Raw genomic sequence first — 20228 nt, forward strand, 5'->3', positions numbered from 1 at the left:
TTTGAGAGTCAATGTGTGCACCTGAAGGCAACACGCTTAGTAAGAAACAGAGAAAGAGACATGAAAGGTCAGTTCTGGACAAGGCAGGATGTGCACACGCTCAAAAAAACTTGTGGAGTTTCACTGTGTTTGAGCAAAACAGTGAAGCGACATCACCTTTACAGTAAAGCTCCAGATTTAACAGGGTAAGAACGGTTTGTCTGTTTTTGTTACTAATCCTTTAAAATGAAAATGAATGATGCCGTTTCTGTTGGAAGTCACTAAGGAATAGTTTCATTTCTTAAAAGGCTGAATATTTTCTTTAAACACTGGGGCTTCAGTTTCACTTTACAAACAATGCTCTAATGTGAGGATATCAGGCATTTATGGGGAACTACTTTCAGCTGAGGATTAATACATATTTTGTGTTGAGTGAATATTCTATGCTGGTCTGATAGCCTGGTTCTCAGGCCTTGCTCAGAATGAAGGTCCAGTTTTTGACTCATCTACAGTCATGGACCAAAATATTGGCACCTCTGGAATTTTTCCAGAAAATACACTATTTCTCCCAGAAATTGTTGCAATTACGAATGTTTTTGGTTTACATGTGTTTATTGTCTTTATGTGCATTGGAACAACACAAAAACAGAAGAAAAAAGACAAAATTGACATAATTTTACACAAAACTCAAAAAATGGGCCGGACAAAATTGTTGGCACCCTCAACTTAATATTTGGGTGCACACCCTTGGGAAAAATTAACCGAAACCAATCACTTCCTATAACCATCAACAAGCTTCTTACACCTCAAACTGCTCCAGGTCTCTCAGATTTAAAGGGTGCCTTCTTGCAACAGCAGTTTTGAGATCTCTCCATAGGTGTTCAATGGGATTTAGATCTGGACTCATTGCTGGCCACTTCAGAACTCTCCAGCGCTTTGTCTCCGACCATTTCTTGGTGCTTTTTGAGGTATGTTTGGGGTCATTGTCCTGCTGGAACACCCATGACCTCTGACGCAGACCCAGCTTTCTGACACTAGGCCCTACATTGCGGCCCAAAATCTTTTGGTAGTCTCCAGATTTCATGATTCCTTGCACACAGTCAAGGCACCCAGTGCCAGAGGCAGCAAAATAACCCCAAAACATCTTTGAACCTCCACCATGTTTGACTGTAGGTACTGTGGTCTTTTCTTTATAGGCCTCATTCTGTAAACAGTAGAATGACGTGCTTTTCCAAAAAGCTCTACCTTAGTCTAATCTGTCCACAAAATGTTCTCCCAGAAGGATTGAGGCTTACTCAGGTACATTTTTGCAAACTCCAGTCTGGCTTTTTTATGTCTCATTGTCAGCAGTGGGGTTCTCCTCGTTCTCCTGCCAAGGCGCTTCATCTCATTCAGATGATGACGTATGGACCGAGCTCACAGTTTTGCACCCTGAGTCTGCAGGACAGCCTGAATTTGTGTGGAAGTTGACCATTCCAACTATCCTGCGTTGCATTCTTTTGTCAATTTTTTCTCTTCCATCCACGTTCAGGGAGATTAGCACAACACAAAGAGCAACATTTAGTGGAATAATGTTTAATTTAATGTGATGGCACATCTGTTTAGAATCCATTTGGCAGGTCTGTATTTCACATACTTCTTTTTTATAGAGTAGTGTCATCAGCGTATGAAGTTACTAATGCCCAGCTACTATAATAATAACTATGACAGCAAACTGCCCACCTCAGTTGGTGAAATGTCCAAACTAAAGGCTCACTATGCAACTTTCAGAGCAGATTTTCAGACCTGAATTCTCCATACAGGCCTTCTTCATACTTCCGCCAACCACTACCTTCATAAATCCACTGCCCCTCTTTGAATTATTTGGTTGTTACATGTTTTTTAGGCCATGGAAAGTTTTACTTCAATTTGCAAAGTCTGTTGATTCTCTGGTTGTTTTCTTGTGTCAACCCTCCATCATAATACTCACAGACACAGTGTGCCTGAGTGGGCGGGGCCTTCACTCTTCCTACGCGCCGTGGGTGTGCTAACAGTTGGTCAGAGAGGTGTTCCTTGAATAATGTTAAACTTGTTTGAGCCTTTGAGCAAAATATAAAGAAGCAGATGGAAGCGTGATCCTGTTGATGTGAACACAGAGCTGAGAGCAACAAACCCAGATTGACTTCATTTTCCTTTAAGGAGACCATCGCTTCACAATACATTTAAATAAGGTACATTTGATTCTTATGTAATCAATACTCACTACTTCTAAGGCTGCTGGCTGGTGATAACGGACTTTTTTTTCTGTTTCTTGGAATTATTCAAGTTTTTGTTTCTTCAGTTTTGTGTTGTTTTTCCAGTCATCCAATTTCTATACCTCCTATGCCTTGGGGGTCGGGGGGAGGGGCTGCAGCCTTTCCCAGCAGTCACTGGGCAAGAGGTGAGGTACACCCTGGCCTGGTTGCCAGTCAATCACACATAGAGACAGACAACCAGGCACACTCACACACACACATACAGCCAATTTAATTTAGAGTCACCAATCATGTCTTTGGTGGTGGGAGGAAGCTGGGGTACCCGGACAGGAAAACCCTGACCGGGAAGCAAACCAAGGACCTTCTCACTGTGAGGCAACAGCTCTGTGCAGCCCTAGTGTTTTTTGTGCAATAATACTTGTTCTCCTATTACTATAAAGGAGAGTATGCTCTCAATGATATTAAGGCCTGCCTACAGAAATGGTTGGGCCTCTAAACTGCCCAGTAAGTGGTCCCTTCCTTGATGCCATTTATTAATACCAACATTTTTAGATAGGATCTGTAGCATTACTACAGCAAACATTCACTCTCTGAGTCTGGCTCCAATCTGCTTTCAGCAGACTAAAAATGTCTTTTGCAGGTCGTAAACTCAAAAACACACCGCCTCCAGAGTGTCGTGTCATATGATGCTTCTCAGTTGCCGTCCCTAGCAGACACCAACAACAGAGTGTCGACGGTCAAACTCCCAACCAGCCACAGCATGGCGAAGTGCTTGATACCAGAGCTGAAAGCTTGCTCAAGGCTCGCTTCCCTGCACCACTGGGTAAGAGTAAAAAAATGACAGGGGCAGTGGTATTTCACCAGCAGCCAAGGCCTACCACTTATTCTACACCTCAAAGAAAAGATGGCGCTAAATTTCTGTTTCTGTGCCCTCAAACAGAGCCGCTTCTACAGCAGCCGTAACAGACAAAACGCTCTGCCCGCCACGTCCACCCTTGCCAGGATCACGAAGTCTCACCGCCACCAGTGTGGGTTTGTTCATAGAAAATAATGGGAGTAACTGGAAGTGCGTCTGATGGCATGTTTCGGGCTTTTTCATTTGCCAGAGACACTGACAATACTTTTGTAGCTCACTGGGACCAAAATTAAAGTCACGTACTGGGAGTTTACATTTTGAATGAATGAACTTTATCTATACGAATTTTGATAACAGCATTTAATGGATCAGCCTGTATCTGGGCAAGGATTTCTTCTTTACTGGCCAGACTTGGACTTGGAACAAGGGAGGCGACAGCTACAATGGATCTCTCTTAACCAGTATCCACATTTCCTTGAGAATTTAAGTATTGCTGTTTTATAGGTGTTTACTTCTTTATCCTACTTTTGTGTTTACAGTTTTAGCACAAAAAAAAACACCTCTACTTCCTTGCAGGAGTAAACGTGCTTTGCACAAACCCAGTCCTGATTCTGAAAAAAACTGCCACTCTCTGTGACTGAATTTTCACCGATGCATCCTTGCTCTTTGCTCCATATAGATGTTTTTTTTCTTGTGTAGCTCAGATCAGTCAGTCCAGCTCACAAACAGACTTCAAGCAGAAGCAGAACACTTCAAATACCGCAGTCATGCCCCCGTCTGCGTATTCAGTATTCATACGCAAAAATTTGTTTAAACAGACCTATCTGGAGCAGACGTCACGACTACGTCACAGCAGTTGTACTCACATGAAGAGACAAATAAACAGCAGGACCAAGTGAAACACGGAGGAGCAGACCAGACCTTTGGTACAATGAAGAAAATGGCATATTGTGCTGCTGGATGTCAGAAAAGGGACCTGAAAAATCCTGACCTACATTTCTACAGAATTCTGCCTTCAAAGACGCTCTTTGAAGCACAGCATGGATGTTTATGGTTGTATATATAAAAGCAGCAGGGAATTACTCTCTTCTAGCATAGATTAAACAGTTAAATTTATCTCAAAATCTCAGTACTCAGAGGAACTGGGCATGATTGCAAAGTACAAAACTGTATGCAGGAGATTAATAAGCCACAAGTTTTTCTTTAGCATTCAAAGCTTCCAGAACAAGGCATTTTAATCTCCATCTCTTCAAAAGGACACATTTACATCATCTGTAAACTGCAGAAAAACTCAAATATCAATTTAAACAAAGTTTTGGTGATAACATCACTAAAACCAGAAATGTCTGAGCTAACATTAGCTAGTTCATGTTTCTACACCAGGATCACTGTCAGCTGTTGGTCAGTGTTCTGGAGCTGTAATGTTACTTAAAGACAGTTTGCTCCTCTCTGGGTTTTCTTTCTCTGTTAGCATTCTGTAGAAATATAACTATGGCTTGTGCTGTTCAGAGGCTTGATCTCCTTCTGTAAAATATAAAAATAACATTTCAGATTCACCACTGCTCCACAAATGCTTCAGCTCTCAGTCAGCTTTCTAAACAAAATAATGTATTTACTCCTAATAGGACATGGGGGCACACATGGATAACCTGGTTAATAATATAATAGATTTTTTTTAAACATGGTTTCAGAGCGCATTGTTGTGAAAAAGGTCCTCTTAGGATACACAGTAAAACTGGCTTAAGGCGAGAGGAGGCAGAGAGAGAGGAATAGATAGTGCCAGTTTAATACCTGGTTTCATTTGGTGTCCACTTTTACTGCTTGTGGCAGTTAGCACTTGCCATTATGAATTAGGGGCCATCTACATGCAATAGTATCTTATTGTATCAGCGTTTCATCCACACGGAACCGGAGCTTTGGGAGCCTGAAAATGCTACTTTTTGGAACCAGGTCCCAGAGTGAACAAATATGTATACCCCGCCTGGGTTGTCTCTGTGTGGACAACCAAACACATCTTTCCTAAAACAATTACCCGCAATTTCCACATAGGATGACTGAGCCGCGCACCAAAGCGCCACGGGTTTGGTCCGACCAAAGGCGAGCGACCTCACCCACCTGAAGTGAGTCTAGAGTGCTGCGCCGTGGCGCACAGCTCTGATCAGCAGGAAGCGATCACGGGAGAACTGCGAGTTCACGCAGTAACAGTATGTCAACAGCAGACTATTTTACCTTTGGGCTTAATTTATCATCCTTTCCAGTATAAGTCCATGATATCATTGGGTGAGTACATTAGGAAGTTAAAAGGTTAATGTTAGCTTAAAGGATGTGGTTGTATGTAAAACTCTTAGGTTAAATATCCCCAAAAGTTAACTTTTCCTCATCAGTGGTGCCATCGAAGCTCTGTGACCCACTGACCTCTCGGTGACCCATTGCTGTCGCTGCAGGATGAGACATAATGTTGATATAGACTAGCGATGAATTGCGACCGGGAGTCCATGCATTGTGTTTTATTTTGAAAGAACCAGATATACACTTGTGACTTCCTCTTCTGGAACTTTCTGACGCAGTTTGGCAGCGGCCGGCGCTGAAAATACCTGCAGCGTATCTCAAACGAAGCAGAGCGAAGTGTCCAGGCACGCACCGCTGCCGGTCCGGAGCGCCGGCTGTGGAAATGCTCTGATGTACTAGAGAGGGAGTCATGTGCTCCGCAGTATGATTCACCGGCAGTTCACGGCATGTTCGCTGTATGTGGAAATTGGAGGTTAGCCCACTCAACCAGCATTCGTGAGCCCGGCTTACAACAACATGGCAGATTACAGGGTTGTGTCCACGTCATGCACTCCTCTACCACCACCGGGAGCAACAAATGGTCATGGAGAACAGCGTACGCCACATGCTATTAGATCCATCACAGAGTGCAACCACAGAAACAGCCGGGAGAAAGTTTTGGGTGCGCTTGCTTCACAGTCTTTTCTGTTTTCTGTTCATTTTTACACCTATTTTTAGTTTTATTCTCAGTCTTAGTCTTAAGATTAAACACATTTTAGTTTTAGTCACATTTTAGACATTTTAAAAGTTTAAGTCTAGTTTTAGTCCATATAAAGTCCTCACATTTTAGTCTTAACTTTCTGTCCATGCATTTATTCTCTTGCCTAAATCTGGCACCAAATCATGGTAGTGTGTTCTGTACACCCTGACTGACCTGGGGTCCCTGCTTTCTATAGTTGAGGGGCAGAATAGCTACAGATGCATTGTATTTTGACAGATTTACCTTCAGTGGAGAAAATCATGGATTTTGAATGTTTGACGAAAACTAAATTACATGTTAGTCTACTTTTAGTCATGTAGAGGAAAACTAAAGTTACCTTAAGTCAGTTTTAGTCATCAAACATCTGTTTTTGTTAGTCTCAGTTTAGTCTTTTTCATGGAAAAAGGATGTCGACGAACATTTTTTATTCATAGTTTTAGTCAGTGAAATCAACACTGCTCTGTTTTTGGTGCATTTCTGTGGCAGCGTTACAGCGTTAAATGCCTACAGTTGTTTTAAGTGGTTTTGTGCTTATGCAGATACTTCTCGAAACTGTGCCGTGTTTACGAAAAACTTTTCAAAGCAAAACAGAAATATATATATATTTTAGTCTCTGTTCAGGCAAGACCTTAGTTGCAATTTTTAATGCGGCTTATTGCATATGAGGGGAGCAGTTTACATGCATGTAAATGGGACAGGGGGCTGTTTGCTCAGCTGAGCAGTTTGTGTGCAGTTCACGTTCCACCTTGCCTCTTTTCAGCTATTTGCACAGCTTCACACCCCACGAAAAAATATCCCTATTCTTTAGTGTGTCTGCCCCAAGACTGTAAGTTTCTCTGTAGTGCACAGACAATATTCTAATGTTTTTTACCATTAAACATTGCAGCAACTCCTGTAAACAGTCTAAATTACAGAAAAATATTTAGCTTTATTTTGGTACTGAAATGTTGACAATGTTTTTGTGCAGTTTGATGTATTTATTTGTCTCCAGGAGAACAGATAAAGTTTAAGTTTTGATTATTTCAGTGCTATTGATCATTAAGGTCACTACCTTAGCCCAAACAGTAAAGAGTTCTTCTGTCCATTAGGGGCAGTGGTTCTCAACCTTTTCAGCCCTTGACCCCTAAAATTAAGGTGCCAGAGACTGGGGACCCCGCACAGCTATGCAAAATCAAGAACATTCATGTGCAGACAAGGCTGCCCATAATGGGGGATAAAGGGGGAGGTTTCTGGGACCTAGCCAAACTGGGGGCCCATGGAGGTCAGCAAATCATGGTCCATTGTGAAGTTAAGCTGAGAAAACCATATTTTATATTTGACCACTCCAATCAAAGAAACAAATATCTTTATTTTTTCATTTGTGTACTAAATAACCTTCTTAAAAATGAAAACTTTTGTTTAAAAACATAAAATGGGTTAAAGTGGCAAAAACAGGCATAAAAAGTGGTCAGAGGAGATTAAAACTTGGCTGAAATGGCTTTAAAAAGCAAAACCTTGGTGAAAATTGGGTGGAATGGGATGAAATATTGATGTAATCTGGCAAAATTGCGTTAACTGTGGTTAAAATTGGCAATAAAAGGGGTGCAAAAAGTGTATCATGGTGGCAATAATGGGTCAACATAGGCACAAATGGGAGAGAGTGGCGAAATTGATGTAGAAGGCAAAAACTGCAGAAAAAAATGGTGGAAAGGGTTTAAAATTGACAGAAAATGGGTTTTAAGTGGCAAAAATTTGCTAAAGTTGGCAAAATTGTTGTTAAAAAGCAACGAAAAAGGGTTAACATTAGGTAAAATTGGTGTAAAGTGGCAACAGTGTAATTAGAAAAAAATTTTCTTAGTCATTTTGAGGCATCTGGTGACCCCCTCTCAGTGTCTGTGGGGGTCCTGACCCCAAGGTTGAGAACCACTACATTAGGGTACCAAACCTCCATCATATCATGTCACACTGCAGCCCAGTAAGTTTCAGTGGATGTTGAAGGCACGATCGGATGTTTCATGTTGATTGCTGCACACAGCAGACAATGCTTGAGTGCCTCTTTAACCAGATCGAGCAGGTTTGCATGCACTGATACTCATTAGTTGGATTAATTCATCGCTGGTTTTGGCCTTTTTTTATTTTTTTGTTTGTTTTTGTTCTGTTGACAGGAACAAAAATATATTTAGCTCTCAAAAACAAGTAAGCCTTTCCAACAAAGAGCTTGCTCACCAGACACACAAACACAAACTCACACACTCTCCCCGCTCGCATGATCTGGCGTGGGCTTGTCCCTGACGGCCACTTCACAGAGCATGAAGGTGTTAATTTGGTGTGTCACTGCTATGACTAAGAAAATGGTGTTCCTCCTCAGCTGTAACCTTTAGACTCAAATTTCGGTGTCGAAGTCGCCCCTTTGAGCTCCAGACTGTGTGTCACTGTGGAGACACGCTGTTGGGCACCACAAGTGAAAAGGGCAGGATGGAGGGGGGGTGGGGTGATCAGCACCACCGCCACCGCCACCGCTCACTCCTCCACCCTCTCACTCTAACATGCCCATGCAAAGCTGGCACTGCCGGCCCCTCCAGCAGGCTCTGCTAACACTTCTGAGAATCAAAACAGCGCTAAGTGGAGTCACATCCCAGCCGCTGAACCAAAGTGACGGCTTTGACAGACAGTTAATAAGGACTCATGCTCCATGCAGCCCACAGAGCGAGGTGATTATGTGTGCAGGTAATTGGCCCACTGACAGCGACATGATCCCGGCCCCTGTTGTGACCTGCCTGAATAATGAAATAACAATAAAATGGCAAACGTGAGCTCCCCCTCCGACTCTGCACCCAAGGAGGCAGAAGTCACTTTAGCACAAGCTGGAAAAACTGAGAGCTGAGGAGGCGAAGGAATCAGCTCGTTTCAGAGCGAGGCGCTGATGTGGTGTAGTCTCAGGGTTTTCCCATAGTGCTTTGTTTGCTTGCTCTTTGTCTGTAGCTAAAAGAGGCAGCTCAGAGCCATGTTGCACGATGAGTCACCTTGCCGGAGAGCCCGGAGCCCAAAAAACATCAACCTTTTATTAACGGAGGATGTTAGAGTGGGCACGACGGCAGCGTGGGGTTGATCCTGGTCTGTAGCATGAAATGACTTTGCATCCAAAACAAGCCTGGATCGGGAAACACTTAGCAATAAGATCTGTCAGAGTTAGCAGGTGAGGAATGAGCAGCTGAGAGCTTGTTAACCTCCATATTAAAACTGGTGAAAGGTGATGTGAACTACTCCTCAGTATGATGCTCCAATTCACAGTACAGGACTCAAAATAAGTAACAAACATAAAGATTTAGTAATGTTTCTTACTAGAAACAACCAAGAAAGATGACCAGCTGACAGCAGGGCTGTAAAAACCTATTAGGATTTAGCAGAACAAAAATATCGTTTTCAGATGCATGTATAATCTCTATAGTCAGCCTATCCAATCAAGAGTTTAATCACCTGAATTTATAAAATTGTTATATTTTCATGAACTGAGAATAAGCCCTTTGTTCACACATAGGTAGATCTCCTCCATGGACTCTGCCATGTTGGATTTTTGCATCTTGCACATTTCTACAGTGCCATGTAAGGGATATAAGTCAAAGAGATGGCTTTTTCCTTGACAGATGCTGTGGGGGCCAGACTCTCCAACAAGGTAAACTGAATAAATATTTTGGTCTAATTAACTTATTTTTGTTAAAATATGTTCATTTTCCTTTAAATGCATTCAGTTTAACACTTCATTAGTGAAATCAGTCCTGATTGCTTTTGCTACAGCTGGCCACAAGGTGGCGACTGAGATATTTTGGCCAGTTATTACTTGGGCTGTTATGATCTCCATCCTGGGTTTGACGCTGAGATACCAAGTCATGACTAGAAAAAAAAACACATGCAGAAAGCCAGCCTTGTGTTTTGATTCTAATACAGCCACAAATTAACCTTGCAAAGCAGATGGATTCGCCCGTTTCCATGTTTCTCACTGGCCAATCCATCTTGCAAAGCTCCCGTCTGAACCATTTGGGCCCAGTTAGAAAGTGAAAGGACCAATCAGTGACAAGGGGCAGTACTTTCAGGCGCGGCGGAGTCGTGACGTAAGCAAACAGCAACAAGAGACCGGTGCAATTATGAATGAAGAGATTAGTGCAGATGCTGCTAAAGAGCCAGTTCCATCAGAACTTGATGACAGTTCTTCATTAAAGAAGAACAAAGAACAGCAGTGAGTTGTTTTCTTTTCAAAAACAACAACAGTCATGCACTGACATGTCTACAGTCGCCATGGTTTGCGTTATGCAGCTCTATATGAAGTTTACTCCTCAGTAGCAGCTACGTCACATGTTTTGTTGCTCTGATTGGCCTGTAAAGATGTGATAGACAGAACATTCATCCAATCACCCTGCAAGTCTTTTTTTTCAAAGGCTCTGCCCTTTCCCAAACGCTGTTTATAAGTGGTTTACCAGATGGATGTGTGAAACAAATCCATCTGGCGTGCCAGGTCAGCGACAAACCCTCTCTAAGATTCTAAAGCAGAGAGTTGAAGCAGAAAACTGCAGCTTTAATCAAGAATGGACCAATGAGTATAAGTTTATCATGCGTCATGTTCCCTTATTACTGGCTGACAGGTGGCTTCCTGTACAACAGATACTGAAATGTTGTAAAGGTTGTATTATTAGCTGCAGGGATTTAAAGAAAACAAGATACCCTGAATGGAACATTTTCTGACTTTAATGATCTTTTTGGGGCCGGATGAGAAGATGTGGGGGCCCGATATGGCCCAACTCAAAATTTTGAGTTGAAATGCTCAAAGTACGAAAGAAAAGTCAGAATCCTAAGTTTGAGTCCAAATTGTGACATGCAAAATTGAAAATGTGAAATTAAAATATAAATTAATTTCTTTTCCCATATTCCTGACTTTTTTTCTAACTATTTTACTCCTTGTTTTTTCAGATTGTATGACTTAACAAGATATCTTAAATCAAGGGTAAGTTTACATTTTTATACTTCTGCAGACCTCATACTGATGGGCCAGTTATAACAGAAATATGAGATCATCTTGTGGGCCAGATTTAACTGTTCCATGGGCTGGATTTGGCCCCCAGGCCTTGAGTTTGACACCCCTGCCATAGAGGGTAGTCATGGTCCATCCATTCATTTTCTATACCACTTACCCTGTTCTGGGTCGCGGGGGGTGGAGCCTATCCCCGCTGTCATTGGGCGAGAGGCAGGGTACACCCTGGATTGGTTGCCAGTCAATCGCAGAGCTGACACATAGAGACAGACCACCAGGCACGCTCATATTCACACCTACGGCCAATTTAGAGTCACCAATTAACCTAATGAGCATGTTTTTGGTGGTGGGAGGAATTCGGAGTACCCGGAGAGAACCCACACATGCACGGGGAGAACATGCAAACTCTGCACAGAAGGGCCCTGACCAGGAAGCGAACCAGGAACCTTCTTGCTGTGAGGCAACAGCGCTAACCCCTGCACCGCCGTGCAGCCCCAGTAGTCTCGGTGCACATTTCTAATCCAGACTAGGCCTAAATATCCCAACTATTTAAAGCAGAATTACAATAAACTCTGTGAATGAGAAACAACAGTACACTGGCCTATAAAACAGAGGTTTCCAACCTTTTTTACTTCAGAGCATCCCCACCTGTATCCCATGAAAGCTGAGCCCTCACATGACTCAAAGTCACACTGCTGTCAAAAACAATTAACAAAGTTAAACCTACCAAAAGATCTTTGCACAAACTATTTGACAAGTTATTTATGATTTTAGTCAGAATGTACAAATTAACTTTGACAACCCAAAAGTAAACAGAGCCGTGCACCCCCTGAGATTTCTGGTCCCCCCCCTCTAGGGGTCCCAGACTCTAGGCTGGAGGATCAGTGCTGTAGAGCAGTGGTTTCAATCTTTTTTTTACCCAAGGCACACCTAAGATAAAGCTAAAATTTATAGGAAAACCAAAAACATATCTATACAAAATAGCCCCTTACATTTTACAGTAAATCAAGTTCATAGCATTAGTTCAGGCAGGCCACAGAGTCAAGCGCTGCTATATAACTGAAATCAGCTGATCTCACACAAGCTCTCACCAGATGACTGCAAGCTAATTCATTCTAAGCGTATTGAAACTCTTGCTCTCGCCCGACTACGCTTTGCTGCTCCCTCTGCAAGCCTATTTTCACAGCCCTCCTCCACCCCAGCTACTCCTTTATCCTGCCCCAGACTTTATCAGTGACATAACCGCTAATAAAGAAAAGACCACACGTCATGTGTGTTTCTTGACAAAGTGTTCCTGACTGAACTTCAGTTTATTCAAAATCTCAGGGATAAGAACTACACTACCCATAATCCTAGAGTGTCACAGCCAAGGCTCTGGTTGGTAGATCTTGCTCTTACAATGAGAATGTTGACCACCCCTGAGAACTTACAGTATATAGAACATAAATACTAAGAGGTTGTCTAGACGTGGGCCCTAACTGTCAGGTGGGGGTTAATTTTCCCTTTAACTAGCAGTAAATTCCCCCTTCATTCCCCAGTTAACTTGCTCTTTGTTTCTTTTTTTTTTTTACCCAGTATCTAAGGCATTTTTGTGTCCCTTTTTTTTTTTGGAAAGTCTTACCCTGAGCTGGTTTATATCCTGTCCCATAGCTCTCTGGTTTACTATGGCTCACAATACCAACTCCAAGGCGGATGTCATAAATTAGCACATGGGCTGTAATAGCACTATACGCCTATCTTAGGGAAGTGACTAAATGGTAATATCCATCTGTGCTCCTACAGGATTTACAGTGTTTCTAATTATCTCAGGCTCCAGGACTACCTGCTGAGCCAGGCGGCGCAGGTTTCTGCACATCTGGTCAGATCGACATTTGGCCATGGACCAAAGACAGGAACGACTTATTGTTTTGTTTGGGCTTGGGGAAGCTGAAGCTCCAGACGGAGTGGAAGACCGACAGAAACAGAACCAAACCAAACAAAGAGGAGGGATGACAAATTAATTTCTCCAGCGTCACAGACACCGTCGTCTGGTCGAGAACCATGATCGTCACCAGATCAATAGTTGATCATCCTGCGGTGTGACACGCGCAGACGGGGGACAGTTGATTTACACATTAACAGAACGATTGTGAGTCATGCATATTCAGTCCCTCTCACTCTATTTGTCATCCTGCAGACCTAATTGGCTAACTTTCTTTGTTGCTATGCTGGCCCGGTTTCAGATGTGTGGGAACTGCTGCCTCTCCCCCCGCTGATTATCTCAGTGTTATTTAGACAAACAATCATCATTTTCACAGGAATATGGCTCTATATTAAGAATATGAGGGGTCATCTCAAATGATCGGGGAATCAAGAGAAGAGAATGGGTAAAATCTCTGATTGTGTGGCTTATGAATGACTTTGTTTGGCTAAGAAAAACATCTAAGTTGAAGCCTGGGTCATAGCAACCCTCACTTTCACAGGAATATGTCCAAAAATAAAGACTATAAGCGATCATGTCAAACACAGGAGAGGCTGCAAAACATAATGATTATTTGGCTTATAAATACCTCAGATAGGACTAATTTAATAACCTACGCCTCATGGAGTTTACAGCAAATGTACTTACTCTCTCCTTTGTCTCTGACTTAGGGAAACAGGAATCGATGCAGAGATCGTACTCATAAGACCAAAATATCATAAAGTAAACCAGATCTTATAACACATAAAATGGTATGAGATTGTACCTGTAATCATTTTAAACCAGAGCACCCAAGGCCTCATCCCAGTGTTTTTAAAAATATCTAGACAAACCTTACTTTCACATGAATATTTCAAAATCAAGAATATAAAGATAGGTGTGGCAATGTTACAGAAATGGCTGTGTTAGTGGTGTTTATTGTCTTATGAATATGATACAGTGTTAACAGTGTAGCTCTAACATCATTCAGTAGGAGCCACCTAGGCTTTCTCCAAAAAGTTATTTTGTGTTATTTAGACAAATAATCGTCATTTCACTGGGATTGTGTCTGTATAAAGAGTAAGAAATAGGTGTGAAGATTAAAATAAAAGGATGGACCATTTTCATATAGCACTCTATCACATCAGGCCTTGTTGTATCCTATCGTGTCATATTATAATGTATGGTAAAATATTGTATCATACCTCTTGTATTTTTCACTCTTGGCTTCATCCAAGTTAACGTAGACAATCATCATTTCAAGAGCTGCATTAAAATTAAGAATATCTGGAGAGATTTAAGGAGAAAGGATGGACAAATTGGCAATTTTTTTTCTCTTTCTAAATATAAAGTATATCGTGTGGCGTCATACCATATATTATATTGTTTAATAGGGTATGGTAAGGTATGGTGGGGCATGCTATGGTATCGGATTGTATCCTAAAGAATCGTATCGTATTGTATTGTATTGTATTGTAGCTTATTGTATTGTATTGTTGACCTGTTAACCAGTCCATCTGGAAAACCACTCATACACAGCGTTTGAGAAAGGGCAGAGCCTTTGAAAAAAAACTTGGAGGGTTATTGGATGAACGTTCTGTCTGTCACATCTTTACGGGCCAATCAGAGCAACAAAACACATGACGTAGGAGGAGCTGCGCCCCTACCGTGGAGTAAACTCCATAGGGAACCGTGTAACACGAACCACGGTGACTGTAGACATGTCAGTACACAAATTTGTTGTTTTTGAAAAGAAAACAACTAACCGCTGTTATTTGTTCTTCTAACGCAGAAATGTCGTCAAGTTCTGATGGAACTGGCTCTTTAGCAGCATCTGCACTAATCTCTTCATTCATAATTGCACCGGTCTCTTGTTGTTGCTTGCTCACATCACGACTGCGCCGTGCCAGAAAGCACTGCCCCTTGTCGCTGATTGATCCTGTCACTTTCTAACTGGGCCCAAACGGTTCAGACGGGAGCTTTGCGAGATGGATTCGCCAGTGAGAAACATGGAAACAGGCGACTCCATCTGCTATGCAAGGTTATTGTATTGTTTGTACTGAATTGTGCCGTATCCTATTGTATCATATGGAATCATATCATTTCACATCGTATTGTCATTTTGTATTAAAAAGTATTGTACTGCATCTGATTCTGCCTAATTGTATTGTATTGTATGCTATTGTTTCTTACTGTATCGTATCATACAGTACTTTATTGTATCTTATTTCCTTATTGTACAACATTGCATCGTATTGTATCGTATCATGTTGTATTGTATAGCAACATATTGTTTCTAACCAAATTAAATCATGATGTATTGTAGCACATTGTAGCTTATAGTAGCGTATTGTTTTTATATTGTATCGAATCGAATTGAATCCTACTGTATTGTATCATTTTGTATTGAATTATATTGTATGGAATTGTATCACATCACATCGTATTGTGTCATTTCATTTTGAAAGTACTGTACTGTATCTGATTCTACCTTATTGTATCATATTGTACAGTATATATTGTTTCCTTTTTGTGTTCTATTGTGCTCCTATTATTTTACAGTTGGAGCCATCTAAACTCCATCCTAGATCTTACTGGTCTTATTTTGACAAAAATAATCAGCCTCATAGGATTTTTTTCTCTAAATTGACAATATGAGGAAAGGTTTGAGCAATAATTGTTTGTTTGTTTTTTTACTTAAAGATACCATAAGATTATCCTATCACATCATTAATATTTTTGGAATCAGAGAAACCTAGGCTACATACAACTGGTTTACAGCCTGGTTCAAAACACCCAACGTGTCTCATTAACTACTGTCTTATTGTGCTCCCACTGTACGAGGGTGATTTTTTTTGTACCACTATCGTTTGGATTATATTAAGGATGAAAGCTGATTGGCGCATCTCATTTGATTGACAGATAGCTTGGCAGGCAGAGGCTCTGTTTTGTCAACCAGAATGCTAGCTAGCCGGTTGACAGGAAGTCGCGCTTAGTGGGCAGGCTGTTTGTTTTAAATTCTTTCTATAGTCTATGATCATAAAGTATAGCAATGTTTTGTTTTGTATCGTAACATAATGTATCATAAAGTATCATATCATGACATATCACATTGTAACGTATCGGTACATATAATTTCATATCGTATTATAATGTATCGTATCGTAATATATCATAACGTATCGTATTATATCGTATCATAACTTAATGTATCGTAGCATATCATTTCATTTCGTATTGTATTGTATTGTATTTTAAGGTAACATTTCATATCATATCATATATCATATCATATCGTATTGTATTGTAACTTAATGTATCGTAATGCATTATATCGTAACGTATTGTATCGTATTTTAAGGTAACATTTCTTATCGTATCATATATCGTATCATATCTATTGTATCCTAACTTAATGTATCGTAACGTATCATACCATATCATTTCGTATCGTATCATATCATATCGTAACTTAATGTATCGTAACGTATCATATCATACAGTTTCGTATTGTCGTGTCATAACCATAACAATGTATGGCATTATCATATCATATCGTAGCGTTGTTTTGTATAATTTTGTTTTGTATCCTTCAGTATAGTACCGTGTTATATCTCTGATATGTTTAAAGAAAGCAACTTTGGCTTCATCCTACTCTTTCTTTGTGTTCACAAACAATCATCATTTCACAGGAATATGTCTCTAAATCAACAATAGAAAGATGGGATTGGGGATTATAAAGAAAACAATGACCAAATTTGTGAATTTTTGTCTTTTAAATATGACAAAGCCTATTATATTGAATAATATCATGTTCCATTGTACCTCTAATGTTTATAAATGAGAGCTACCAGGCTTTATTCTAGATTTCTTTAGTGTTGTTTACACAAATATCCATGGTTTTCAAAGACTCCTGCTTCTTAATTAAGAATATAAAGACAAAGACAGAGATGTTATAGGAAATAATGGTCAAATTAGTGATTTCTTTGGCCAATAAACACCATTGATCTGACTATTTTTAAATCAGAGCAACCTAGGCTTCATGCTGGATTGTTTTTTTCAGAGGAGGCAGTTGAGGGGAAGGTGGGTGGAAGAAAGAGAGAGAGAGATGTAGGACAGGATGGTTGTAGTAGCTCCAGAGACCCTTTGTGATTTGCTGTATAACAAAAAATCAAAATGGCAGATTACAATAGAGGAGCCCACTGTGGTTTGTTTTAAAATATTCCTAAAAAAAAGAATCCAGCTGACCTGGATCAAATCATGCATGGTTAAAATAAAAGGCTCCCCACAGCAGCACATAAACAGCCTGTCTCTCTCTCTCTCTCTCTCTCTGTCTGTCTGCATTAGGAACCATTCTCTCTGCTGCATGTCTACCTGCTCTGGGCCTTGGAAGCAGATCCGGCACTGGGGGGTCCGCAGGCTGCTGGCGGTGCTGGCCAGAGACACGGCGTCCAGGCCCACTTGCAGCTTGGGCTCCTTGTCCTCAAAAGCCAGGCTCCGGGGCCGCGGGTCGCTGCCGTAGTACTCCTCCTCGTCGTCCCGGGAATGGCAGTCGACGAACGGGGGCCAGCCGCAGCCGCCCATCCCCAGACCTCGCATGGTGGTGGTGGTGTTGGACCTGTGTCTATCTGTGTCTGAGCCGGACTGTCTCGAATCGGATCGCATAAACACCAGGACTTTCAGTTCATTGAAAAACATGCGGATCCGATACTTGAACATGTTTCAGCCAAAGTGGAATCAATAATCAACTTGTGATGCCTTTAATCCTCCTATTATTATTATTACTATTATTATTATTATTATTATTATTATAGTCACAGATCCAGTGCTTTCAGTGTACCTCCATGATTACCAGCTCGAAATAAAGGCTCGAGCTCCACTGATGGCATGTGTCTAAGCCAATGCGGATGAAAGATTTTCCCTTTCAGCTGGCCGACTCACTCTTTCAATATTCATTACTCAAACAACTCAGATGCATCTTCCACCCTACCCCAAAAAATCCACTACACCTTGTCCCCTTTTCGCGTCATTTCCACGGTCCATTGTCTTCCTTGTTATTCTCTGATTGCACTGTGGGCTTGCAGCAAAAAGAGGGGGAAAAAAATAGCCTACATGTTTTGCTACCCAAAGCAGAAGACTGCGAGAGAGTGGACGAGTGGAAGAGAGAGAAGCACAGAGGCAGGAAAGAGGAGATGATGGGATGTAAAATACAACGACATGCCATCCATACAGTCACATCTGGGACTCTTGTCAAGAATCATAATCCAAAATTCAAGCTGAAAAGGAAGTTTGATCAGATCTGATTAGAAAACGTGTCTTATTGTCCCTCACTGGAGCATCTCAAGCCTCAGATCATGGTCCATTTTTTTCTCTCCCTCCTCTCCTTCTCTCTCCTTTTTTTCCCCTCTATTTCATCTCCTTTCTGTAAATCTCCATCCACGAGCCATTCACCGACACGACAATCCACGTCGAGATCAACAACACAATCCTTTTCATTTGCATTTTCAGGAGCCTAGAAGGCAGCACGGCAGCACAAAAACACCCGAGAGCCCCATGTTTCCCATCCTCGCTCGATGTCCATCAGCATTTCATCGCAAAGCCAAAAATACAGCAGGCAACGCTGAAATGTCAAAGAGAGGCAGGGGGATGAAGGCACCGTGCGATTTTTCTAATTAAGGAGAGGAGGGAAAAAAACGAGGAAGACGCATGGAGATGTCTTCGCATCCGAGAGCAATTACACAGCAGTAATGGCATTGATTATTGGATCAGATAGATGGTGGTGATGATACTGCTGGCGCTGATTTTCCTCCTCGAAATGGTCGGCTTGGAGATTGAACCAACGCAGCAGCTACTTCCGGAATAGGGAGCAGAAGAAGAATAAAGCTGTCATCCCGTAAACACGTCGTTATTGTTCCTCCTCCGGTCGTTTTCAGCCCGAGATGTAGCTCTCTCCGTGCTCCAGGCAGCTGGGCAGGGAGGGAGCTCTGCTGGCTTTATTATTGACCAGCCGCCGCTGTCCAGGGTGCTGATCTCCCTCTGCTGACGTCTTCTCTGCGGCCACATGCACTGGGAGCCCGCGAAGTACAAAGACGACCTGAGCCCCCTCTCTGCTAATCCCGTCTATGTCTATGTGCTGGTGGTGTGGTCTCTGCTGTGCCTTAAACATCCACTTTTAGGACCAGCAAGCCTTTTATTCTGATAACAGAGAAATTTAAGGTCTCTTAGTCCCAGCTACTCTCATTGATAACCTCCAAAACACACCATGGTGCAGAATGGCCCGAATACAACCCCATTTCCATAAAAGTTGGGGCACCATATAAACAGAAAGCAATAGTGTGCAAATCTCAGTAGAACATAAACAAAGATTTTGAAATACCATTGTGTAGGAATGTTGCCCCATTCTTGTCTGATGTAGTGTTATATCTGGGTCTCACCTGGACTTCCTTTACTGTGGATCCATGCTGCTGTGATAGATGTGGTATGAGCTTTAGTATTGCCTCATGGAAATATAAAAGATGTAACCTCTTATCTTCTTTTCAGCATTGATGGTGCCTGTCCAGACGTGTTAGCTGACCACGCCATAGACACTAATGCAACCCCATACCATCAGAGAGCCAGGACAACAAGGCAGATGGTCCATCTCCTCTTTAGACCACAGGACACTCCATCAGAGGTTTCTAAACAAAATAGTTAACTAGAGAATGAATGACTTAGTAGCTGTGAGTTAACCAGGGAATGAATGAGTTAGTAGCTGCTAGTTTACCTGGAACTGTATGAGTTAATAGCTGTTAGCTAACCAGGGAATGAATGACTTATTTACCGCCAGTTAGACACTCATTCATTACCTGGTTACCTGCTAGTTAACTAGGAAATGAATGAGTAGAAAGCTGCTAATTGACCAGTGATATGACTTACTAGCCGCTAATTAACCAGGAAATGAATGAGACACTAGCTGCAAGTTAACCAGGGCATGATTGAATGCTAACTTCTTGTTAACTAGGGAATGAATTAGTTACTAGCAGCTACTTAACTATGGCATGAAAGAGTAGATAGCTAATTGCTAGTAAACCAGGATGAATGAGTTGAAAGCTAACTGCTAGTTTACCAGGAAATGGATGAGGAGATAGTTGATAGTGTACCAGGAAAATAATAAGTCACAAGCTGCCAGTTAACCAGGAAATTAATGAGTT

At 41.6% G+C, this 20228-nt stretch overlaps 1 protein-coding gene across 1 annotated transcript in view; it reads right to left on the minus strand.

Annotated features, from left to right (window-relative positions):
- march9 (membrane-associated ring finger (C3HC4) 9) overlaps window positions 1-18918 on the minus strand; it is a 43634-nt gene extending 24716 nt beyond the window's left edge. The window contains exon 1 of the mRNA XM_041799950.1: window positions 17413-18918. Coding sequence (XP_041655884.1) covers window positions 17413-17757 — 345 coding nt within the window. The 5' untranslated portion in view covers window positions 17758-18918. The remainder of the gene's footprint in view (window positions 1-17412) is intronic.
- Window positions 18919-20228: the final 1310 nt, after the last annotated feature.

The sequence above is a fragment of the Cheilinus undulatus genome, linkage group 11 (genome assembly GCF_018320785.1).
Source record: "Cheilinus undulatus linkage group 11, ASM1832078v1, whole genome shotgun sequence".
Lineage (NCBI taxonomy): Eukaryota > Metazoa > Chordata > Actinopteri > Labriformes > Labridae > Cheilinus > Cheilinus undulatus.